The sequence below is a fragment of the Carcharodon carcharias genome, chromosome 7, assembly GCF_017639515.1.
Source record: "Carcharodon carcharias isolate sCarCar2 chromosome 7, sCarCar2.pri, whole genome shotgun sequence".
Classification (NCBI taxonomy): Eukaryota; Metazoa; Chordata; class Chondrichthyes; order Lamniformes; family Lamnidae; genus Carcharodon; species Carcharodon carcharias.
In genome coordinates this window covers 87,232,337-87,258,366 of record NC_054473.1, presented here as the reverse complement: position 1 = coordinate 87,258,366, position 26,030 = coordinate 87,232,337, and the positions used below count along the sequence as shown (strand labels likewise).

At 47.6% G+C, this 26,030-nt stretch overlaps 1 protein-coding gene across 1 annotated transcript in view; it reads right to left on the bottom strand.

Moving 5' to 3' along the window:
• Positions 1-26,030, bottom strand: part of cacna2d2a (calcium channel, voltage-dependent, alpha 2/delta subunit 2a) — a 758,554-nt gene that overhangs the window by 55,699 nt on the left and 676,825 nt on the right. Inside the window, exons 26-29 of the mRNA XM_041191642.1 lie at positions 13,367-13,470; positions 9,067-9,168; positions 8,852-8,946; positions 6,166-6,213 (exon numbers count right to left, since the gene is read on the bottom strand). Coding sequence (XP_041047576.1) covers positions 6,166-6,213; positions 8,852-8,946; positions 9,067-9,168; positions 13,367-13,470 — 349 coding nt within the window. The remainder of the gene's footprint in view (positions 1-6,165; positions 6,214-8,851; positions 8,947-9,066; positions 9,169-13,366; positions 13,471-26,030) is intronic.

Below are 26,030 nucleotides of genomic sequence, written 5' to 3'. Positions count from 1 at the left end.
AACTCAGTATTAATTTCTGTGGTTCTTGTACTCTTTTTTCCTATCCCGCAACAATCTCACATCTATCTCACACAAACTGAAGGTTTGGGAAAACACGCCACAGCATACTTTAAAAAATAATTCAAAACACCTTCTGCTTACGGACAGTTGGTGAGAGGAAAGAAGTATAGTTTGCCCATCTCTCTCCCATCCATAACAGAAGATACACAAAGTTAGCAGGAAGCAGGATCTTCCATATGGTTATTTAATTAGCCAGAGATTAGTTAAGCACTTAACTTCCCACTTTATTTCACAGAATCGTCTGGGCTTTGCCTTGTTTATCCAACTTGCTGTCAGCCAGGGTTAGGGAGGGCCACCTTCCATTGCTCAGTGTCTCAGCTTCATTATGCTGGGGCACAGTTAGTGCTGAGGATCATCCTTTGGTCATCCTCTAAGTTACTTATGAGCAATGAATGCCAATCTGCTACCATAATTTCCTCATGCAATCTCCATACTTGCAGCAAAGATCATTGCATAGTGATCAGGTCTGGGGATCTTGCCTGAATTCCAGCCCCCCTCCCCAACCTTAACCTGAAGACACTGAGGCCAATTGCACTAGTCCTGTTAAGATCAGCAAACTCGCCTGGCATCTCATGATATGTACGGCTCAACGACCAACTCAGCCATTCCGAGAACCCAGTCAGATCACTTGTACAACTTCTACTTGCTGCTGTGCTGTCACAAATAGCCTTGTCATCTGAAATGTGCCAATTAACATCAAGGAGAAGTACTATTGTTAGACGTAATGCATAAACGAAAATGTATGCCTACACACACACAGATGGACATTCACACATACAATAGGTTACAAATAAAGATATTGGTAGCATTTGGATTTTGACAAGATTGGTAGTGACTGATATGAGCTAATATTCAGAGGCAAGCGACTACAGATGATGGTGTTAAAAACAAAAAAACTGCGGATGCTGGAAATCCAAAACAAAAACAGAATTACCTGGAAAAACTCAGCAGGTCTGGCAGCATCGGCGGAGAAGAAAAGAGTTGACGTTTCGAGTCCTCATGACCCTTCGACAGAACAGTTCTGTCAAAGGGTCATGAGGACTCGAAACGTCAACTCTTTACTTCTCTGCCAATGCTGCCAGACCTGCTGAGTTTTTACAGATGATGGTGTATTTGTTATGGCTCTTCATCCGATTGTCAGATTTGACACTCAAGAGAAAGTCACTGCAGTTACTAGTGGAATATTCTTCACATTCTACTCAGACTGATTCCCTTCCAACCCCTGGTGCCTTTTCCCCCAGCACCACCCCCGAACACCACAACTCATCCAGGGCCTCTGATCAAGCTACTTTGTCAGGCAAGATTGTGCAACAGGCAGTTTATCACCACAATGCTTGTGATTCTGGTCAATTAACATTGCAGAGGATTGCCAAATCAATGCAACCATTTAATGCAAGGCCTCCCAATGCCAATAGTGAGCTCTAGGGTGGTACTGCTGGTAGAATGGGCCTTGTCATAATGGTGTTGGTGACCTGGGACAGCAATTTGGACACAGGTTGGCTCCAGAAGGGAGACTTAATTTCTCAGGATCCATCTTAGCATTTCTGGGCCAGGTGTGTTACTTCAAACGGCTGCCTAAAAATGGAGGCATTATGAGAGCTCCCAGTGAATGTCAATCGCTTAAGGCAGGATATTCAAACTATTCACAATTAACTGGACAGATCTGTTAATGGATAAAACATGAGAAGATCAGTGGGAGGTCTTCAAAAATAATTTTATGTAATCCAGAACCTCAAGGGCAAGAATCCACTTACGAAGGAAAAAACAGCTGTAGCAATGAATCAACAGAAACCAACATAAAACTAATAGGAAAAAAACACACAAAAGTGCAAAAACTAACACAGGTGAAGGTTCAGTGGAAAGGTACAAAGGACAGCAAAAGGTGACAAAACAGATAGTAAATGCGACAAAAAAGAAAGTATGAAAGGTGTGACATAACTCCCAGTATCTCTCTTCCTTCAGGTGGAAAAACACAGTGTTGGCAGTGGAACAAAAGCTCATCACAGCATCAAATATGACAACAAGGTTGTGAAGGGAACAAACACAGAAAATGCTGGAAAAGCTCAGCAGGTCTGAACAGCATCTTTGGAGAGAGAAACAGAGTTAATGTTTCAAGTCCGTATGACCCTTCTTCAGAGCTACAGAGAAGTAGATATTCTACACATTTCTGTACACTGTAGCCCTGAAGGAGGGTCATACGAACTCAAAATGTTAACTCTGTTTCTTTCTCCACAGGTGCCGTCAGATCTGCTGAGTTTTTCCACAATTTTCTGTGTTTGTTTCAGATTTCCAGCATCTGCAGTATTTTGCTTTTATCAAGGTTGTGAAGGGTCTGCTTCAGCCTCATACATTTGCAGGGAGAGAGAGGGATGGAGTTGGTGGCTAGGGAACGGAGTTAGTGGTGGGGTCAAAAGTCAATAGCTTTGATCTTCCCAATGTTCAGCTTCAGCAATTCCTGCTCCTCTAGTACTGATGTTGGACAAGCAGATCAGAGGAACTCGGGAGGCTGAAAGAGACAATGGTAAGGTAGAGCTGGGTGTTGTCACAATACATGTGGAACCCGCCGTTGTGTTTTCAAATGATGTCAGCAACAATTACCATTTATAAAGCCCTTTAACGTGCTAAAAACATCCCAAGGCAGTTCACAGAAACATAATGAAACAAAACTTTTACACTGAGATATTAGGGCAGATGATCAAAAACTTGGTCAAAAAGGTAGGTTTAGGGCCTCGGCAGCTGAAGGGATGGCCATCAATGCTAGAGTGAGTAACATCAGGGAAGATGAAGAGGCCAAAGTTGGAGGAGTGTAGGCATCTGGGAGAGTTGTGGGGTTGGAGGAGATTACAGAGATGGCCGTGGAGGAATTTGAAAACAGGGATGAAAATTTTTAAATCCAGGAGTTGCTTACCCAGAAGCCAGTGCAGGTCAGTGAGCATGGGGACGATAGGAGAATGGGACTTACTGTGAGTAAGGGTGCATGGGCAGGAGAGTTTTGGTTGACCTCAGGTTTACTGAGTTAGAAGGTGGGAGGCCAGCCAGGATGCCTTAGAATAGTCAAGTCTGGTGGTAACAAAAGCATTGAAGAGGGTTTTAGCAGAAGATGAACTGAAGTTGGGAGAATTTGGTGAAAATAGGTGGTTTCATTAAAGGTGCAGATCTGTGGTCGAGAGTTCATCTTTGAGTCAAATAAAACACCCAGGTTGTGAAGAGTCAGGTTCAAGTTTTACATAGTTGCCAGCGAAAGAAAGGACTAGTGGCTAGGAAACAGAGTTTGGAACAGCGACCACAGGCAAAGCCAATGGAGGAAATTTCTGCTCGTCCAGTATTGAATCCTGAAGATGCAGTGTGACAATTCAAAGACATTGGAGGGGTTGAATGAAGAGGTGATGAGAAGAGCTGAGTGTTGCGAGTGTCCAGATGTGTGGTCAGAGGTTTATCTCTGAGTCAAATATGACATTAAGGTTGCAAACAGGCTGATTAGTCTCAGGCAATTGCTGGGGAGAAGGATGGATTCAGTGGCTACAGAATGGAGCTTGCAGCGAGGCCCAGGACAATGGCTTTGGTCTTCCCGATATTCAGTTAGAGGAAATTTCTGCTCAGCTGGCACAGGAAGTCAAACAAGCAATCAGACAATTCTGGGAAGGGAAGTAAGTTTTCACTTTTTGACTGTCTGGCAGGTGTAAGGGGGTTTGGGAGGAAGGGGAGCCTTGTGAAGCGTGGGAAATCTCGAGTTTCGGGTTTCCCTGCATACTGTGGAGTTTTAATATGAGAGTGTGGCATCATTGACAGGTTCCCCACCCAGAGGTAAGGCTGATTGACAGGCTTGGCTTTCAGTTGCACAGGGGGCGCTGGTGAAGAGGTTTCAGCACCAGGTAGGTCCGATCCAGTGCTGGGGAGGGGAGAGGCGAATCCCTGACCTAGGGGGATACTTGTGAGGTGGGGTTGGAGATTCTTGCCCTAAGGAATTAAAGGCCAGAGCCTGTGGTTGGGGATTTGAGTTCTGAGGGATCGAAGGCTGGTGTGTGGGGGTGTTGGGGATCAGATGCCGACTGGAGAAATGTCAGAGGTCTGAGGGATCAGAGACCGATGGGGGTGGTGGTGGGGGTGGCGGTGGTGGTGTGCAGAGATGGTCTGAGGGATTGAAGACAGGGCGAGGGAGGGAAGGATGGTCAGAGGCCTTTGGTAGGGGTGATTGATGCACATCACTCCCTTCGGTGAGGTGGGAGTGGGGAGATGGCAGATAAATCAGAAGGGATGGGGGTATCAGATTGTGGGGTTTGGCAAGGCATCTACACTGGGTTCAGCAGGTAACTGGATCCAATCATCTGCACTCCCCTGTGGGCCCGGGAATTCCAGTTTGACAGAGTTATAAACTTAAAATGGTGGATGGCTCAGGACTCAGATTTTAGCACTTTAACCTCCCACTAATGCAAACATGCGCATTTTTGGGGGTTAAAATCCCCCTTGGAGGCAATGGAGGGGTTGGGACAGGGAGAGGTGAGGAACTGGGTGTCATCAACGTACACGTGGACACTCATGCTGTGCTTTCGGATAATGTCACTGAGCAGCAGCGTGTAGATGGGAAATAGGAGGGGCTCAAGGATAGGTCCTTGAAGCCCCAGGGATAACTATGTGGGAATGGAAAGCGTAGCTGTTGCAAGCAATACTCTGACTACAATTAGATAGATATGAATCTAGAACTAGGGGTCACTGTTTGAAAATAAGGGGTTGCCCATTTAAGAAAGAGATGAGGAGAAATTTTTTCTCTCAAAGGGTACTGAGTCTTTGGAACTCTCTTCCTCAAAAGGCAGTGGAAGCAGAGTCTTTGTATGTTTTCAAGATAGAGGTAGATTGACTTATGGTAAACAAGGGGGTAAAAGGATATCCTGGGTGGGCATGAGGTTAGTCAGATCAGCCATGATCTTATTGAATGGTGGAGTAGGCTCCAAGGGCTGAGTGGCCTACACATGCTCCTAATTCGTATGTTTGTATGTTAGTATGAATGGAACTAGGTGAGAGCAGTTCCACCCAACTGGAAAACAATGGAGAGGCATTGGAGGCGATTGGTGTGATCAGCTGTGTCAAAGGCTGCAGACAGGTCAAGAAGAATGAGGAAGGAATGTTTACCTTTGTCACAGTCACATAGGATGTTATTTGTGACTTTGATAACAGCCATTTTAGTGCTTTTGGCAACTGAGTGGTTCAGACATGGAGTTCTGGGAAAGGCGCGTATGGATTTGGGAGGCAATAAAGTGTTCAAAGTGTTTGGAAAGGAAAGGGAAGTTGAAGATAGGGCAATAATTGCAAGGGTAGAGGGGTTCAAGGGTTAATTTTTGAGGAGAGGGGTGATGGCAGCAGATATGAAGGAGTAAGGATAGTAACTGAGCAGAGATAACTATTAACAATATCAGCTAACATGGGTGCCACAAAAAGAAGTTGGGTAGTTAGCAGTTTAGTGGGAATAGGGTTGAGAGAGCAGGAGGTAGGTCTCATGAGCTCAGAGATGACATGAGAGAAAATAGGAGAGAAGCTAGAGAAAGATACAAGTTCAGGGGCAGCATGTAGGAGGACCAAGAGTAAATCCTTTGGTGACCAGAGGTAATGATGAGGCTGCAGGAAGAGAAGCCATTGCAAGTAATTCTCTGGCTGTAATTAGATAGATAAAAATAGAACCATATGAGTGCGGTCCCACCCAGCTGGATGACAGTGGAAGATGTTAAAGGTGGCTGGTGCGGTCAACCGTGCAAATGTTAGACACAAGAAATCACAAGCTTGTTTAATACTGTCCTCAAACAACACCCCACATACAACAGCCACTGAGAATCATTGGGAGCAGTCAGGAGCTGATTTTTCCCTCCTTGAACTCTGGGCATTAAGATCAACTGAAACCAGCCAGACTGCCAGTCTGTTTGAGATCAGCTTACTGGGAATAGAGCAGGGAAATGAACCTCAGATGCTGTCCGTTAGCCTCCTTAAAACATCAAACAACAGCTGCCCCTGCATAAACTGATCTCCTCTAAAACTTTGCTGGCTGTAATCTAACTCTGTGTTTCCAGTTACAAGGATTGTACCAACAATTTAGAGTCAAAGGCTCCTCATACCCACCTCACTGTTAACGTCACAGTCCATCTCACAGTCCGAAGATGGCATGCACTGTGCAAAAAAAACATAAGAGCAAGTCAATTTATTTCTCTGGCTGCACTTACATGGACCATACCTGTGGTCACTATCACAGCATGTTTCATAGCACCTGGGAACTAACAGCTTCAACCTTTCATATCAACAAATCCTGGCAGGATTGAATCAGACCCAAACAATGCTTACACAGTAAATAATGCTATGAAGAAAAGAAACATCAGCAGAACAGTGCATAGGGAGTCAGGGAATGCACTGTCCAATACAGGGCAGGTGGGGGGAGGGGCGCTCAGTATAAACTCTGCCACTGACACACACATTGTCCAATAACAAGGCAGGGGATCAGTACAGACTCTGCCACTGACACACACATTGTCCAATAACAAGGCAGGGGATCAGTATAGACTCTGCCACTGACACACACACTGTCCAATAACAAGGCAGGGGATCAGTACAGACTCTGCCACTGACACACACACTGTCCAATAACAAGGCAGGGGATCAGTACAAACTCTGCCATTGACATACACACTGTCCAATACAGGGCAGGGGGTCAATATAAACTCTGCCACTGACACACACACTGTCCAATACAGGGCAGGGGGTCAATATAAACTCTGCCACTGACACACACACTGTCCAATACAGGGCAGGGGGTCAATATAAACTCTGCCACTGACACACACTGTCCAATACAGGGCAGGGGGTCAATATAAACTCTGCCACTGACACACACTGTCCAATAACAGGGCAGGAGGTCAGTATAAAGTCTGTCACTGACACACACACTGTCCAACAACAGGGAAGGGGATCAGTATAAACTCTGCCACTGACACACACACTGTCCAACAACAGGGAAGGGGGTCAGTATAAACTCTGTCACTGACACACAAACTGTCCAATACAGGGCAGGAGGTCAGTATAAACTCTGTCACTGACACACAAACTGTCCAATACAGGGCAGGAGGTCAGTATAAACTCTGCCACTGACACACACACTGTCCAACAACAGGGAAGGGGATCAGTATAAACTCTGCCACTGACACACACACTGTCCAACAACAGGGAAGGGGATCAGTATAAACTCTGCCACTGACACACACACTGTCCAACAACAGGGAAGGGGATCAGTATAAACTCTGCCACTGACACACACACTGTCCAACAACAGCGAAGGGGATCAGTATAAACTCTGCCACTGACACACACACTGTCCAACAACAGGGAAGGGGATCAGTATAAACTCTGCCACTGACATACACATTGTCCAACAACAGGGCAGGGGGTCAGTATAAGGATCACATACATCCCAACACCTACATTCACTGACCCATAAATCCCAATAAATATGCACATATAGATTCCAACACATACACACAGACACATACATCCCAAAACACATTGGGTTCAGGAGCAAAATGGTTATGTTACTGGGCTAGTAATCCAAAGGCCTGGACTGATGTTCAGGAGGCATGAGTAAAAGTTCTATTATGGCAACTGGGGAATTTAGATTCGATTAATTAAATAAATCTTCAATAAAATGTTGGTATTGGTAATAGTGACCATAAAACTATCCGATTGTTGTAAAAACCCATCCGGTTCACAAATGCCCTTTAGGGAATAAAATCTGCCACCCTTACCTGGTCTGGTCTACATGCAACTCCAGACTCACAGCTAAGCTATTGCTTCTTAATTTCCCTCTGAAAAGGCCTTGTATGCCACTCAGTTGTATTCAAGATGGGGGCTCACAACCACCTTCTCAAGGGCAGTTAGGGATTGGCACTGAACGCTGGCCTCACCAGCGATACCCACTTCTCTGAAGGAATTAATAAAACACACATACATCCAAACACGCACAGATGGACAGCCCCACAAAACATACATGCAAACACATACATCCCCAAAATACTGTATACAGATAGATAAATTCACATGCATGCAATTAGAAGTGGGTGGTGAATGATGTCTTTGCCAGCCCATATCCCATGAGTGATTACAAAAATATATATACATCCCAAAACACAGGCATACACATGCACCCTAAAAATCACACATGGATACCAATTCACACATGTACAAAACAGGCACAACACACAGACAAATATGGTTGACACTTAATCTCCCTCTGAAATGGCCAAACAAGCCATTCAGTTGTATTAAACCAATAGGGCAGAGTGTCAGCAGAAGGACCATCACTCACTCACACACACAAAAACACACACACACAGACACATAGACACACAACACGCACGCAGACACGCACACAGACACACACACGTGCACAAAGACACATGGAGACACACACACACACACACACACACATAACAGAGCAGGGTGTTAGTTGAAAGAACAAATAAATCTCAATGCACACACATAACATCCCCATAACACACACAGAGATAGGTAAATTCACATGTGCAAACATGCACATAACACAAAGCAATGTGGTTGACATGTAATTGCCCTCTGAAATGGTTAGCAAGTCATTCAGTTATATCAAAGTGATAATTGAGCAAGGTGTCAGTATAAGGACATCATTGACACATACACATACTATTCTCTATCTTGTGTCTGATGATGTCTCTATTAATTGCCAATTATATGCTGCTCTGGCTGGAATGGCCAGCCCCACAAATATTGAACCTCATGGTGTTACCTTGCGTGGTTCCATCTGATCTCGGTTCGTCTGGTTACTGGCTAGAATTTTAAACTTTGACACCCACGCTTCATAGTCCAACTTCACTCCAACCACTAAAAAAAACACACCGAGTAGGAGAATATTTAATTAGGGACTCAATCCTGCAAAGTTGGATAATCTGGGGAGAATGTGACTGGACTGTGACTGGATGAGTGTGGAAGAGATTGGCCTACCTGCAGGTTTCAGGGACTTCCCATAGATGCGAAGGTCCACAGCAGCACTCACCAGAATCCCAATGCTGTTGTTCATCAGATCTGTGTCAACCATGCTATTTGCTGAGGATCAATTAGAACACAAAGTTACAACTTGTTCATGCTGTGATTTAACTTGACAGGATCAGCTAAGGAAACAGAAACATGGTTGACAAATGCACTGGGTTTCTCAAAGCAAAACGGTGCCCACAAATATTGGGCACATTTAAAATATCCCTGAGGAGAATCAAGATGCTTTAGCCCCCTAAATACCCACAATTCAAAGAATAATACAACGCACACAGCCACATCCGTTCAACACACAGACACAACTGCACAACGCACAGACACAACCGCACAACGCACACACACAACGCACAGACACGACCACACAACGCGCACAGACACAACCACACAACGCACACAGACACAACCACACAACACACACAGACCCAACTCCATGGCACAAGCAGACACATTTCCACAACACACATATACATCTCCACACCACACACAGACACATCTCTACAGCACACACAGACACATCTCTGCAGCACACACAGTCACATCTGCACAACATGTGCAGACACACCTGCACACCAAACACATATATATTTCCACAACGCACACACACATATCCACACCACACACAGACACATTTCCAGAAAACACACAGACCCACCTCCACAGTACACAGATATAGCTCCACAACACACACAGACACATCTCCACAACACCACACAGACCCATCTCCACAGCACACACAGACTCATCTCCACAATGTACACAGACATATCCGCTCAACACACACAGACACATCTGCACATCACACAGACCCATCTCCACAACTCACACAGACACATCTCCACAGCACACACACATATATCTCCAAAACACACACAGACACATTTACACAACACAAACACATCTTCAGAACACAAACAGGCACATCCGCACAACATACAGACACATCCGTACAAAACACACAGACACATCTCCACAACTCATGCAGACACATCTGTACAACACACACAGACACATCGCCACAACACACACAGACACATCACCACAACACACACAGGCACATCTCCACAACACACACAGACACATCTCCACAACACACACAAGACACACCCTTACAACACATGTAGACACATTTGCACAGCACACACAGGCACGTGCACAAAACACACAGACACATGTGCACACCAGACAGGTACATATCCACAACACAAACAGACACACCTCCACAACACAAACAGACACATCTGCACACCACACACAGACACATTCATACAACAGTTCACAATTTGACTATGTCTAATTTTAAAATTCTCATCCCTGAAGAATCATAGAATAGATATGGCCCCCTGCAAGAACAACTCAGTTGCACTTCCTCACCTTTCCCCATGGCCCTGAATTTGTTTTCTCTTCAGATAATTATCAATTATTCAATTCCCCTTTGACAGCCTCAACTGAACCTCCCTCCACCATATTCTTAGACACTGCATTCCAGATCTCAACCACTCGCTGCATAAAAAATGTTTTTCTTCATGTTGTCTTTGGTTCCTTTTCCATTCAACTTAAATCGGTGTCATAATGACGTAAAATAAAGGAGCAGGAGTAGGCCATTCAGCCCCTTGAGCCTGCTCCACCATTCAATAACATTATGGCTGATCTGATTGTGGCCTCAACTTCACTTGCCCATCTGTCCCCATAACCTTGACTCCCTTGTAGTTCAAAAATCTATCCAACTCAGCTTTCAATATATTCAATGACACAACCTCCATTGCTCTCTCAGGAAGAAAATTCCCACGACTAACACCCTCTGAGAGAAGAAATTCCTCCTCATCTCCGTCTTAAATTGGAGACCCCTTATTTTTAAACTGAACCCCTAGGGTAGAATTTTATGTTCCACAGGTGGGCGCACGCCCGACCTGATTGGGCATAAAATTGCACAAGTTGACACTGGGCGAGCATCCTGACGTCATCGCGCACTCACGATATTTCGCTTGGTAGGCACGCGTGGCAGTTGGAAGCACGCCGACAATTAGGCCATTAGCAGAACGATTGCAATTTTTCATGGCCCATCCGACCTTATGGTTGGCAGATGGGCAAATTGGCCAGGTGGCCTTTACATTTTTGATGAAACTTCATCCAATGGTGGAATGAAATCTCCATTAGGAAATAAAAACAAATCTGGAGACAGCATTTTTATGAGGTATGCTTTCAGGTGTTTGGTTGTGATGCATGGACCTTTTTTGCAGCTTTTTAGTGCTTTATTTTATTATTTGCAAGTCTGCAGCTCCCTGAGGCTCCCAGGCCCGCTGACCACACGTACCCGATGAGGGAAAAATTCAGGCCTTAGTTCTAAATTCCCCCATGAGAGGAAACATCCTCTCAGCATCCACCCTGTCAAGCCACCTCAGAATCTTATATGTTTTATGAAGATCAACTCTCAATCTTCTGAACTCCAAAGACAGTGTGGGAGCACAGAATGTGTCGGGGCCTGATTGTGATGAGGTACGAGTACTAACTTTGGAATTTGGTGCAGGGGCAAAGGAGGTGCTGGTTTTTATATCTTTTTTTTCAGTCTCCAGAAGTTGATGAGTGTTCAAGGCTTTAATTAGGTGAGCAGGTTGGTGACATTTAGTGAGCTTTTAAGATTTCACCCCTTGAAAACGTGGGCAGTAGTTTAAACTGGCACTGGGCAGATATAAGTATTGCATTACAGTTCTAGCTTAACTAATTAAACTACAGACAATGATATTTCTAAACTTGAAACCTGATTAGCTAAATTAAACATAATAAAGTTGGGAGGGTATGTGATGTGTTGCAGCTGTAGCATATGGGAGCTGGTAGACACCAGTGCGATCCACAGCAATCACATCTGCAGTAAGTGCCTGCAGCTCAAGAAACTTAGGCTCCAAGTTGATGAGCTGAGTCTGGGTTTCGGACACTGTGGTGCATCAGGGAGGGGGAAGTTACCTGAATACTTTGTTCCAGGAAGCAGTTGCACTCTTTAAGCCAGGTACTTCAGATTTTTTCCATGGTCAGGGACAGGATAGTGTGATTATGAGCGAGGCAGGTAAGGGATCCAGAATGTAGCACTGGTGGAGCCACAGCCCTTGCAATTGTTCAACAAGTTCGAAGTTCTTGCAACTTGTGTGGATGAGAGCAGGGATTGCAGAGAGGATGAGCAAACTGACCATGGTGCCATGTTGCAGGGAGTCATTCAAGTGTTGGGAGTGAAAAGGAATGTAGTTGTAGTATGGGACAGTATAGATAGAGGGATAGAAACTAGCCTCTGCAACTGAGAATGAGTCATAGTTCTTTGACAGCTTGACAGTTTCAATGAGAGCTGGACAGTTCTGTGACAGCTGGACAGCTCTTTTACAGCTCCTTGGCTGCTGGACAGTTCCTTGACAGCTGGAAAGCTCTTTTATCGTTCCTTGACAGCTAGACAGTACCTTGACAGCTGGACAGCTATTTTACAGCTCTTTGACAGTTTGTCTGTGCCAATGGGTTTGTGTGTAAAAGGTGCATAATCATGTTCACTCTTGACAATCCCAAAGGGTGCCTTACCTCTCCCAAAGGGTGCCTTACCTCTCCCAAAGGGCGCATTACCTCTCCCAAAGGGTGCCTTACCTCTCCCAAAGGGTGCATTACCTCTCCCAAGGGGTGCATTACCTCTCCCAAAGGGTGCCTTACCTCTCCCAAAGGGTGCATTACCTCTCCCAAAGGGTGCCTTACCTCTCCCAAAGGGTGCCTTACCTCTCCCAAAGGGTGCCTTACCTCTCCCAAAGGTATGCCAGGACCCTATCCAAAGGGATACCCTGGCTATCCAAGTGAATCCACCAAGCACAGACTTCCTCTTATCTGTTCTAATCTGCACGCTCTGGAATCTATGCTCTTGTTCTTTCAAAATCCCACTTCAGTGGGGGCAGATGGTGATTTAAATGGCCAGCTGCCTCCGCAAGTCACGGAGGCGCAAACCCTATCTCGAGTCCAGATAGGAAATGCTAGGTTCGGGGGTGGGCCTTAAAAATTTCGGCTATTTCTGTGTTTTTCGCCACGGTGGAGAGCTTCTCCGTCATGGTGTAAATCCAGGCCTCTTGTTTCTCTCTCTACAGATGCTGCCAAATCTGCTGAGTGTTTTCAGCACTTTCTGTTTGTATTTCAAATTTCCAGCATCTGCAGTATTTTGCTTTTATTTTAACAAATGTGAGGAGATGTGCAAATGTCTCCTTTAGAACACGACTCAAACATGCAGGACACATACGTTCCCTGTACGGTGCATGGAAGAGGAAACCAGTGTTGTCCAGGCTCCTCCTGTAGTAACTTGCACTGAAAGGCTCTGGGACTTCATTCCACTCTTCTGCTGCCCTGTAAGTACATATCAATCAGTAAGAGGCCATCATCTGGCAATATCCTTACCATCCCCCCACCCTCTTGAAACACATTTCACAGACAATTTGAGGATATCAGTTCACTCCCCAATTGGGAGTCTGTTTTTTGAAAATCTGTGTTAATAGTCCCTGAATGGTTCATCAGAGGTGAACTCCAGACACTTTCATAGGTAGTTTATCCCTGAATTTTCAACTAACATTTGGGGCCCATGTGGAAAATTAATTCACTCTGTTTTTGAAGTGAAGGTAAAATATTTGGAATTGGTGTTACAATTGCGGAGAACGTTACACTCTTCAGGGCTGTCGGGAATTGACACAGCTCGCTCAAAGCCAACACTTAAGTCAACTGTTTGCCACAGAATTCCAAAATTAAATGCACTTTCCTGTTCCATCCAACTGTTGCTTCAAATATTTATTCAATGCTTCCCTAAGAGATGCAATGGTCTCTGACTCAATCAATTGCCATGGCAAAACATTCGACATTCCAACAACCCATTACATGAAAACATTATTCTTAACTTCTCTCCTCACTCTCTTACTGAGAATCCTAAATTGAAGCCTATCATTGCTAATTATACAAACATGGGCAGTGTATTGCAACTCTGAATGAGCATGTTGCAACTAGGAGGGGCAGTGCAACTCTAAGGGAGAGCAAAACTCAGCAGGACACTGTAACATTGAGGGCTTGTGTAAGGCCAAAGGACATTGTGCTGTAACTCTGAGGGAGTGTCCAACTCTGAAGGTCAGTGCACTCTAACTCCCAAGGACAGTGTGCTGAAACTCTGAGGGACAGTGCAACTCCAGGGGACAGTATATTATAACTCCAAGGAACAGCGCACTGTAACTCCGAGGGATGGTATAAGTCCTAGGAACAGTGTGCTGTAACACTTGAGGGACTGTGTAACTCCAGGGGACAGTGTACTATAACTCCGAGGCACAGTGTAACTCCAATAAGCAGTGTGCTGTAACTCCGAAGTACAGTGTAACTCCGAGGGACAGTGTAACCCCAAGAGACAATACGCTGCAAATCCGAGGAACGGTGTAACTCCAAGAAGCAGTGTGCTGTAACTCTGAGGTACAAAGGAACTCCGCGGGATAGTGTAACTCCGAAGGAACAGTGTGCTGTAACTCTAAAGGACAGTGTAATTCCGAGGGACAGTGAAACTCCGATGGACGGTGTGCTGTAACGTTGAGGGAGAGTGTAACTCTGTGGACAATTAGCTGTAACTCTGAGTGACAGTGTAACTCTGGGGAGCCCAAGGGACATTTTGCTGTTGCTCCAAGAGATATGTAATTCTGAGGGTCAGTTTGCTATAAATCCAAGATACAGTATAACTCCCAGAGACAGTGTGCAGTAACTCCAAGAGACAATGTAACTCTGAGATACAGTGTACTGTAACCCTGAGAGACCGGGTGTTGGAGCTCTGAGGGACAGTGCAACTACAAGGGACAGAGTAGCTCCAAGGATAAACGTCTGTACCTCTGAGGGACAGTGTAACTCAGAGAAATACCGTCTGTAACTCTGAGGGACTTTGTAACTCTGAGTAACAGCATTGGTAACTCTGAGGGACATTGTAACTCTGAGGAAGAGCATGCTGTGACTCCGAGGTACAGTGTAACTTCAAGGCATAGTGTCAAGGCAAGAAACAGTGTGCTCTAACTTCAAAGGACACTGTAATTCCGAGGGAAAATGTGCTGTAAGTCCTAGGGACAATGTGTTGTAAGTCGAATGGACAGTGTGCCGTAACTTTGAGGGAAAGTGAAAATCTGGGAACAATCAGCTATAACTCTGAGGGACAATGTAACTCTAAGGAATAATGTACTGTAACTCTGAGGGACAGTGTGCTGCAACTGTGATTGGCAGTGTGCCGTAACGCTGAGGGACAATGTAACTCTGAGCGACAGTGTAATGCCGACGGACAGTGTACTGTAACCCTGAGGGGCAGTGTGCAGTAACGCCAAGGGAAAGTGTACTGTAAGTCGAATGGACAGCGTGCTGTAACTGTGAGGGACGGTGTGCTCTAACTCCGATGGGCAGTGTGCTGTAGCTCCGATTGGCCATGTGCTGTAACTCAGAGGAACAGCGTGCTGTAATTCCGATGGACGGTCTGGTGTAAATCTGACAGGAATTGTGCTGTAACTCTGAGGGACAGCATGCTTGAACTCTGAAGGACAGTGTGCTGTAACTCTGAGAGGCAGTGTGCTGTAATTCCGAGGTACAGTGTGCTGTAAGTCCTAGGGACAATGTGTTGTAAGTCGAATGGACAGTGTGCTGTAACTCTGAGGGACAGTGTGCTGTAACTGTGAGGGACGGTGGTCTCTAACGCCGATGGGCAGTGTGCTGTAGCTCCAATCAGCTGTGTGCTGTAACTCTGAGGAACAGTGTATTGTAATTCCGATGGACAGTCTGCTTTAACTCCGATGGGCACTGTGCTGTAACTCCGAGTGACAGTGCGTTGTAACTCCAATGCTGTAACTCTGAAGGATAGTGTGCTGCAAACCAAAGGACAGTGTGCTGTAACTGCGAGGGATAGTGTGCTGTAACTCTGAGGGGCAGTGTGCTGTAACTCCGAGGTATAGTGTAACTCCGAGACATTGTGTCACTCTGAGAAACAGTGTGCTCAAACTACGAAGAACAGTGTAAATATGAGGGAAAATGTGCCGTAACTCAAAGGAACAGTCTGCTGTAACTTTTGAGGGAGATTCTAACTCTGGGAACAGTCAGCTATAACTCTGATGGACAGTGTGCTGTAACCCTGAGGGGCAGATTGTTGTAACTCCAAGGGACGCTTTGCTGTAACTCTGAGGGAGGCTTTGCTTAAATTCCGAGGGACAGTGTACTGTAATCCCGAGGGATGCTTTGGTTTAACTCAGAGGGCTCAGAGGGACAGTGCGCTGTAACTCCGAGGGAGAGTGCGGGATAACTCTGAGGGACAGTGCGCTGTAACTCTGAGGGAGAGTGCAGTATAACTCTGAGGGATAGTGTGCTGTAACTCTAAGGGACGGTGTGTTGTAACTCCGATCGGCAGTGTGCTGTAACTCTGAGGGATAGTGTGCTGTAACTCTGAGGGACAGTGTGCTGTAACTACGATGGGCAGTGTGCTGTAACTACGATGGGCAGTGTGCTGTAACTCTGAGGGACAGTGTGCTGTAACTCAGATGGGCAATGTGCTGAAACTCTGAGGGACAGTGAGCTGTAACTCTGAGGGCCAGTGTGCTACAACTTCGGGGGACAGTGAGCTGTAACTCCAAGTAACAGTCTGCTGTAACTTTGAGGGAGATTCTAACTGTGGAAACAGTCAGCTATAACTCTGAGGGACATTGTGCTGTAACCCTGAGGGGCAGATTGTTTAACTCCAAGGGATACTTTGCTGTAACTCTGAGGGACGCTTTGCTGTAACTCTGAGGGAGGCTTTGCTTAAATTCCGAGGGACAATGCGCTGTAATCCCGAGGGATGCTTTGGTTTAACTCAGAGGGCTCAGAGGGACAGTGCGCTGTAACTCCGAGGGACAGTGTGGTGTAACTCTGAGGGATAGTGTGCTGTAACTCTAAGGGACAGTGTGTTGTAACTCCGATCGGCAGCGTGCTGTAACTCTGAGGGACAGTGTGCTTTAACTCCGAGGGATAGTGCACTGTAACTCCGAGGGACAGTGCGCTGTAATTATGAGGGACAGTACCCTATAACTCTGAGGGGCAGTGTGCTGTAACTCCAAGGGATAGCATGCTGTCACTCTCAGCGGCAAAGTGCTGTAACTCTGAGCAGCAGTGTGCTCTCTGAGGGAAAGTGTCCTGTAACTCTGAGCAGCAGTGTGCTGTAGCTCTGAGGGAAAGTGTGCTGTAATTCGGAGGGACAGTGCGCTGCAACTCTGATGGGCAGCGTGCTGTAACTCTGAGAGAAAATGTAACTCTGAGGGATAGGCTGCTGTAACTCTGATGGACAGTGTGCTGTAACTCTGAGGGACAGTGTGCTGTAACTCTGAGGGACAGTGTGTTGTAACTCTGATGGGCAGTGTGCTGTAACTCTGATGGGCAGTGTGCTGTAACTCTGATGGGCAGTGTGCTGTAACTCTGAGGGATAGTGCGCTGTAACTCTGAGGGACAGTGTGCTGTAACTCTGATGGGCAGTGTGCTGTAACTCTGATGGGCAGTGTGCTGTAACTCTGATGGGCAGTGTGCTGTAACTCTGAGGGACAGTGTGCTGTAAGTCTGAAGGGCAGTGTGTTGTAACTCTGATGGGCAGTGTGCTGTAACTCCGAAGTGTAGTGTGCTGTAACTCTGAGGGACAGTGCGCTGTATCTACGAGCGACAGTGCGCTGTAACTCCGAGGGATAGTGTGCTGTAACTCTGAGGGACAGTGTGCTGTATCTACGAGGGACAGTGCCCTGTAACTCTGAGGGACAATGCGCTGTAACTCTGAGTGGCAGTGTGCTGTAACTCCAAGGGATAGCGAACTGTAACTCTCAGTGGCCATGTGCTGTAACTCTGAGCAGCAGTGTGCTGTAGCTCTGAGGGAAAATGTGCTGTAACTCTTAGGGATCGTGTGCTGTAACTCTGAGGGACAGTGTGCTTGAACTCTGAGGGACAGCATGCTTGAACTCTGAGGGACAGGGTGCTGTAACTCTGAGAGGCAGTGTGCTGTAATTCCAAGGTACAGTGTGCTGTAAGTCCTAGGGACAATGTGTTGTAAGTCGAATGGACAGTGTGCTGTAACTGTGAGGGACGGTGGTCTCTAACTCCGACGGGCAGTGTGCTGTAGCTCCAATCGGCTGTGTGCTGTAACTCTGAGGAACAGTGTATTGTAATTCCGATGGACAGTCTGCTTTAACTCCGATGGGCACTGTGCTGTAACTCCGAGTGACAGTGCGTTGTAACTCCAATGGACTGTGTGCTGTAACTCTGAAGGATAGTGTGCTGCAAACCAAAAGACAGTGTGCTGTAACTGCGAGGGATAGTGTGCTGTAACTCTGAGGGGCAGTGTGCTGTAACTCCGAGGTACAGTGTAACTCCGAGGCATTGTATCACTGTGAGAAACAGTGTGCTCAAACTATGAAGAACAGTGTAAATATGAGGGAAAATGTGCCGTAACTCAAAGGAACTGTCTGCTGTAACTTTGAGGGAGATTCTAACTCTGGGAATTGTCAGCTATAACTCTGATGGACAGTGTGCTGTAACCCTGAGGGGCAGATTGTTGTAACTCCAAGGGACACTTTGCTGTAACTCTGAGGGACGCTTTGCTGTAACTCTGAGGGAGGCTTTGCTTAAATTCCGAGGGACAGTGCGCTGTAATGCCAAGGGACAGTGTGGTGTAACTCTGAGGGCTAGCGTGCTGTAACTCTAAGGGACGGTTGATCAGCAGTGTGGAGTACCACTGAGGGACAGTGTGCTGTAACTCTGAGGGATAGTGCGCTGTAATTATGAGTGACACTACCCTGTAACTCTGAGGGACAGTGTGCTGTAACTCTGAGGGGCTGTGTGCTGTAACTCTGAGGGGCAGTGTGCTGTAACTCTGAGGGGCAGTGTGCTGTAACTCTGAGGGGCAGTGTGCTGTAACTCCAAGGGATAGTGCGCTGTCACTCTCAGCGGCAAAGTGCTGTAAGTCTGAGCAGCAATGTGCTGTAGCTCTGAGGGAAAATGTGCTGTAACTCTGAGGGACAGTGTAACTCTGAGGGACAGTGTGCTGGATCTCTGATGGGCAGTGTGCTGTAACTCTGAGTGATAGTGTGCTGCAACTGTGATTGGAAGTGTGCTGTAACTCTGAGGGACACTGTAACCCTGAGGGACAGTGTGCTGTAACTCCGAGGGGTAGTGTGCTGTAACTCTGATGGGCAGTGTGCTGTAACTCTGAGGGACAATGTAACCCTGAGGGACAGTGTGCTGTAACTCCGAGGGGTAGTGTGCTGTAACTCTGAGGGACACTGTAACCCTGAGGGACAGTGTGCTGTAACTCTGAGGGATAGTGTGCTGTAACTCTGAGGGATAGTGTGCTGCAACTGTGATTGGCAGTGTGCTGTAACTCTGAGGGACAATGTAACCCTGAGGGACAGTGTGCTGTAACTCCGAGGGGTAGTGTGCTGTAACTCTGAGGGACAGTGTGCTGTAACTCCGAGGGGCAGTGTGCTGTAACTCCGAGGGACAGTGCGCTGTATCTACGAGGGACAGTGCACTGTAGCTCCGAGGGACTGTGCGCTGTAAGTACAAGGGACAATGCCCTGTAACTCTGAGGGACAGTTCACTGTAACTCTGAGGGACACTGCGCTGTAACTCTGAGGGACACTGCTCTGTAACTCTGAGGGGCAGTGTGCTGTAACTCCGATAGGCAATGTGCTGTAACTCCAATGGGCAGTGCGCTGTAACTCTGAGGGGCAGTGTGCTGTAACTCTGAGGGGCAGTGTGCTGTAACTCCGAGGGATAGTGTGCTGTAACTCCGAGGGATAGTGTGCTGTAACTTTGAAGGACAGTGTGCTGTAACTCCGAGGGATAGTGTGCTGTAACTCCGAGGGATAGTGTGCTGTAACTTTGAAGGACAGTGCGCTGTAACTCAGAGGGACAGTGTGCTGTAACTCTAATGGGCAGTATGCTGAAACTCTGAAGGACAGTGTGCTGTAACTCTGAGGGGCAGTCTACTGTAACTCTGAGGGGCAGTGTGCTGTAACTCTGAGGTACACTGTAACTCCGAGGCATTGTGTCACTCCGAGAAACAGTGTGCTCAAACTATGAAGAACAGTGTAAATCTGAGGGAAAATGTGCCGTAACTCAAAGGAACAGTCTGCTGTAACTTTGAGGGAGATTCTAACTCTGGGAACAGTCAGCTATAACTCTGATGGACAGTGTGCTGTAACCCTGAGGGGCAGATTGTTGTAACTCCAAGGGACACTTTGCTGTAACACTGAGGGACGCTTTGCTGTAACTCTGAGGGAGGCTTTGCTTAAATTCCGAGGGACAGTGCGCTGTAATCCCAAGGGACAGTGTGGTGTAACTCTGAGGGCTAGCGTGCTGTAACTCTAAGGGACGGTGTGTTGTAACTCCGATCAGCAGTGTGCTGTAGCTCTGAGGGACAGTGTGGTGTAACTCCGAGGGATAGTGCGCTGTAACTCCGAGGGATAGTGCGCTGTAATTACGAGTTACACTACCCTGTAACTCTGAGGGAAAGTACCCTGTAACTCTGAGGGGCAGTGTGCTGTAACTCCAAGGGATAGTGCGCTGTCACTCTCAGTGGCAAAGTGCTGTAACTCTGAGCAGCAGTGTGCTGTAGCTCTGAGGGAAAGTGTGCTGTAACTCTGAGGGACAGTGTAACTCTGAGGGATAGTGTGCTGTAACTCGGAGGGACAGTGTGCTGCAACTCTGATGGGCAGTGTGCTGTAACCCTGAGGGACAATGTAACTCTGAGGGATAGGGTGCTGTAACTCTGATGGGCAGTGTGCTGTAACTCTGATGGGCAGTGTGCTGTAACTCTGAGGGATAGTGTGCTGCAACTGTGATTGGCAGTGTGCTGTAACTCTGAGGGACAATGTAACCCTGAGGGACAGTATGCTGTAACTCCGAGGGGTAGTGTGCTGTAACTCTGAGTGACAGTGTGCTGTATCTACGAGGGACAGTGCGCTGTAAGAACGAGGGACAGTGCCCTGTAACTCTGAGGGACAGTTCGCTGTAACTCTGAGGGGCAGTGTGCTGTAACTCCGAGGGGCAGTGTGCTGTAGCTCAGAAGGACAGTGCGCTGTAACTCTGAGGGGCAGTGTGCTCTAACTCTAATGGCAGTATGCTGAAACTCTGAAGGACAGCGTGCTGTAACTCTGAGGGGCAGTGTGCTGTAACTCTGAGGTACACTGTAACTCCGAGGCATTGTGTCTCTCCGAGAAACAGTGTGCTCAAACTACGAAGAACAGTGTAAATCTGAGGGAAAATGTGCCGTAACTCAAAGGAACAGTCTGCTGTAACTTTGAGAGAGATTCTAACTCTGGGAACAGTAAATCTGATGGACAGTGTGCTGTAACCCTGAGGGGCAGAATGTTGTAACTCCAAGGGACACTTTGCTGTAACTCTGAGGGACGCTTTGCTGTAACTCCGAGGGAGGCTTTGCTTAAATTCCGAGGGACAGTGCGCTGTAATCCCGAGGGATGCTTTGGTTTAACTCAGAGGGACAGTGCGCTGTAACTCTGAGGGACAGTGTGCTGTAACTCTGAGGGATAGTGTGCTGTAACTCTAAGGGACAGTGTGTTGTAACTCCGATCAGCAGTGTGCTGTAGCTCTGAGGGAAAGTGTGCTGTAATTCTAAGGGACGGTGTGATGTAACTCCGATCGACAGTGTGGTGTAACTCTGAGGGACAATGTGCTGTAACTCCGAGGATAGTGCACTGTAACTCCGAGGAACAGTGCACTGTAATTATGAGGGACAGTACTCTATAACTCTGAGGGACAGTGCGCTGTAACTCTGAGGGGCAGTGCGCTGTAACTCTGAGGGGCAGTGCGCTGTAACTCTGAGGGGGAGTGTGCTGTAACTCCAAGGGATTGCATGCTGTCACTCTCAGCGGCAAAGTGCTGTAACTCTGAGCAGCAGTGTGCTCTCTGAGGGAAAGTGTCCTGTAACTCTGAGCAGCAGTGTGCTGTAGCTCTGAGGGAAAGTGTGCTGTAACTCTGAGGGACAGAGTAACTCTGAGGGATAGTGTGCTGTAACTCGGAGGGACAGTGCGCTGCAACTCTGATGGGCAGTGTGCTGTAACTCTGATGGGCAGTGTGCTGTAACTCTGATGGACAGTGTGCTGTAACTCTGATGGGCAGTGTGCTGTAACTCTGATGGGCAGTGTGCTGTAACTCTGATGGGCAGTGTGCTGTAACTCTGAGGGACAGTGTGCTGTAACTCTGAGGGACAGTGTGCTCTAGGTCTGAAGGGCAGTGTGCTGTAACTCTGAGGGGTAGTGTGCTGTAACTGTGCTGTAACTCCGAGGGACAGTCCGCTGTATCTACGAGGGACAGTGCCCTGTAACTATGAAGGACAGTACGCTGTAACTCTGAGGGGCAGTGTGCTGTAACTCCAAGGGATAGCGCGCTGTCACTCTCAGCGGCCATGTGCTGTAACTCTGAGCAGCAGTGTGCTGTAGCTCTGAGGGAAAGTTTGCCGTAACTCTGAGGGAAAGCGCGCTGTAACTCTGAGGGACAGTGTGCTTGAACTCTGAGGGACAGGGTGCTGTAACTCCGAGGGACAGTGTAACTCTGAGGGATAGTGTGCTGAAGCTCTGAGGGACAGAGTAACTCTGAGGGATTGTGGGCTGTAACTCGGAGGGACAGTGTGCTGCAAATCTGATGGGTAGTGTGCTTTAACTCTGAGGGACAATGTAACTCTGAGGGATAGTGTGCTATAACTCTGATGGGCAGTGTGCTGTAGCTCTAAGGGTCTGTGTGTTGTAGCTCTGATGGGCAGTATGCTGTAACTCCGAGGGACAGGGTGCTGTAACTCCGAGGGACAGGGTGCTGTAACTCTGAGGGACAGGGTGCTGTAACTCTGAGGGACAGGGTGCTGTAACTCCAAGGGACAGGGTGCTGTATCTCTGAAGGACAGTGTGCTGTAACTCTGAGGGACAGGGTGCTGTAACTCAGAGGGACAGGGTGCTGTAACTGTGAGGGACAGGGTGCTGTAACTCCGAGGGATAGTGTGCTGTAACTCCGAGGGCCAGTGTGCTGTATCTCTGAAGGACAGTGTGCTGTAACTCTGAAAGACAGTGTGCTGTAATTCTGAAGGACAGTGTGCTGTAACTCTAATGGGCAGTACGCTGTAACTCTGAGGGGCAGTGTGCTGTAACTCCGAGGTGCAGTGTAACTCCGAGGCATTGTGTCACTCCAAGAAACAGTGTGCTCAAACTGCGAAGAACAGTGTAAATCTGAGGGAAATCGTACCGTAACTCAAAGGAACATTCTGCTGTAACTTTGAGGGAGATTCTAACTCTGGGAATAGTCAGCTATAACTCTGATGGACAGTGTGCTGTAACCCTGAGGGGCAGATTGTTGTAACTCCAAGGGACACTTTGCTGTAACACTGAGGGACGCTTTGCTGTAACTCTGAGGGAGGCTTTGCTTAAATTCTGAGGGACAGTGCGCTGTAATCCCGAGGGATGCTTTGGTTTAACTCAGAGGGCTCAGAGGGACAGTGCGCTGTAACTCCGAGGGACAGTGTGGTGTAACTCCGATCAGCAGTGTGCTGTAGCTCTGAGGGAAAGTGTGCTGTAACTCTAAGGGATGGTGTGCTTGAACTCTGAAGGACAGTGTGCTTGAACTCTGAGGGAAAGTGTGCTGTAACTCTGATGAACAGTGCGCTGTAACTCCGATGGGCAGTGTGCTGTAACTCTAAGGGACGGTGTGTTGTAACTCTGATGGGCAGTATGATGTAATCTGAGGGACAGTGTGCTGTAACTCCGATGGGCAATGTGCTGTAACTCCAATAGGCAATGTGCTGTAACTCCAATGGGCACTGTGCTGCAACTCAGAGGGACATTGTGCTGTAACTCCGAGGGACAGTTCGATGTAATTACAAGGGACAGTGCCCTCTAACTCTGAGGGACAGTGTCCTGTAACTCCGAGGGACAGTGTGGTGTAACTCCGAGGGACAGTGTGGTGTAACTCCGAGGGACAGTGTGGTGTAACTCCGATCAGCAGTGTGGTGTAACTCCGATCAGCAGTGTGGTGTAACTCCGATCAGCAGTGTGGTGTAACTCCAATCAGCAGTGTGCAGTACCTCTGAGGGACAGTGTGCTGTAACTCCGAGGGATAGTGCACTGTAACTCCGAAGGATAGTGCACTGTAACTCCGAAGGATAGTGCGCTGTAATTACGAGTGACACTACCCTGTAACTCTGAGGGACAGTACCCTGTAACTCTGAGGGGCAGTGTGCTGTAACTCCAAGGGATAGCGTGCTGTCACTCTCAGCAGCAAAGTGCTGCAAGTCTGAGCAGCAGTGTGCTGTAGCTCTGAGGGAAAGTGTGCTGTAACTCTAAGGGATGGTGTGCTTGAACTCTGAAGGACAGTGTGCTTGAACTCTGAAGGACAGTGTGCTTGAACTCTGAAGGACAGTGTGCTTGAACTCTGAGGGAAAGTGTGCTGTAACTCTGATGGACAGTGTGCTGTAACTCCGATGGGCAGTGTGCTGTAACTCTAAGGGACGGTGTGTTGTAACTCTGATGGGCAGTATGCTGTAATCTGAGGGACAGTGTGCTGTAACTCCGATGGGCAATGTGCTGTAACTCCGATGGGCAATGTGCTGTAACTCCAATGGGCAGTTTGCGGCAACTCAGAGGGACAGTGTGCTGTAACTCCGAGGACAATGTGCTGTAACTCCAATGGACAGTGTGCGGTAACTCCGATGCACAATGTGCTGTAACTCCGATGCACAATGTGCTGTAACTCCGATGCACAATGTGCTGTAACTCCGATGCACAGTGTGCTGTAACTCTGAGGGGCAGTGTGCTGTAACTCTGAGGTACAGCGTAACTCCGAGGCATTGTGTCACTCCGAGAAGCAGTGTGCTCAAACTACGAAGAACAGTGTAAATCTGAGGGAAAATGTGCCGTAACTCAAAGGAACAGTCTGCTGTAATTTTGAGGGAGATTCTAACTCTGGGAACAGTCAGCTATAACTCTGATGGACAGCGTCCCTCAGAGTTACAGCAAAGCGTCCCTCAGAATTACAGCCAACTGTCCCTTAGGTTTACAGCAAACTGCCCCCCAGGGTTACAGCAGACTGTCCCTCAGAGTTACAGCACACTGTCCCTCGCAGTTATTGCAAAGTGTACCTCAGGGTTACAGTGCACTATCCCTCAGGGTTACAACGCACTATCCTTCAGGGTTACAGCACAGTGTCGCTCAGAGTAACAGCACACTGTCCCTGAGATTTAAAGCACACTGTCCCTCAGAGTTACAACACACTGTCCCTCAGAGTTACACTGTCCCTCAGAATGCCGGGACACAGTTGCTCTTGGTTACAGCACATCGTCCCTCGGAATTGCAGCACACTGTCCCTCGGAGTTGCAGCACACTGTCCCTCGGAGTTGCAGCACACTGTCCCTCGGAGTTGCAGCACACTGTCCCTCGGAGTTGCAGCACACTGTCCCTCGCAGTTACAGCACACTGTCCCTCGCAGTTACAGTACACTGTCCCTCGCAGTTACAGCACACTGTCCCTCGTAGTTACAGTACACTGTCCCTCGCAGTTACAGCACACTGTCCCTCGTAGTTACAGCACACTGTCCCTCGCAGTTACAGCAAGCTGCCCCTCACAGTTACAGCAACGAGCCCCTCAGATTTACAGCAAAATGTCCCTCAGATTTACAGCAAAGCGTACCTCAGAGTTACAGCACACTGTCCCTCGCAGTTACTGCAAAGCGTACCTCAGGGTTATAACAAAGCGTCCCTCAGAGTTACAGCGCACTATCCCTCATGGTTACAGCACACTGTCCCTCAGAGTTACAGCACACTGTCCCTCAGAGTTACAGCACAGTGTCCCTCAGAGATACAGCACACTCCCCATCGGAGTTACAGCACACTCCCCTTCGGA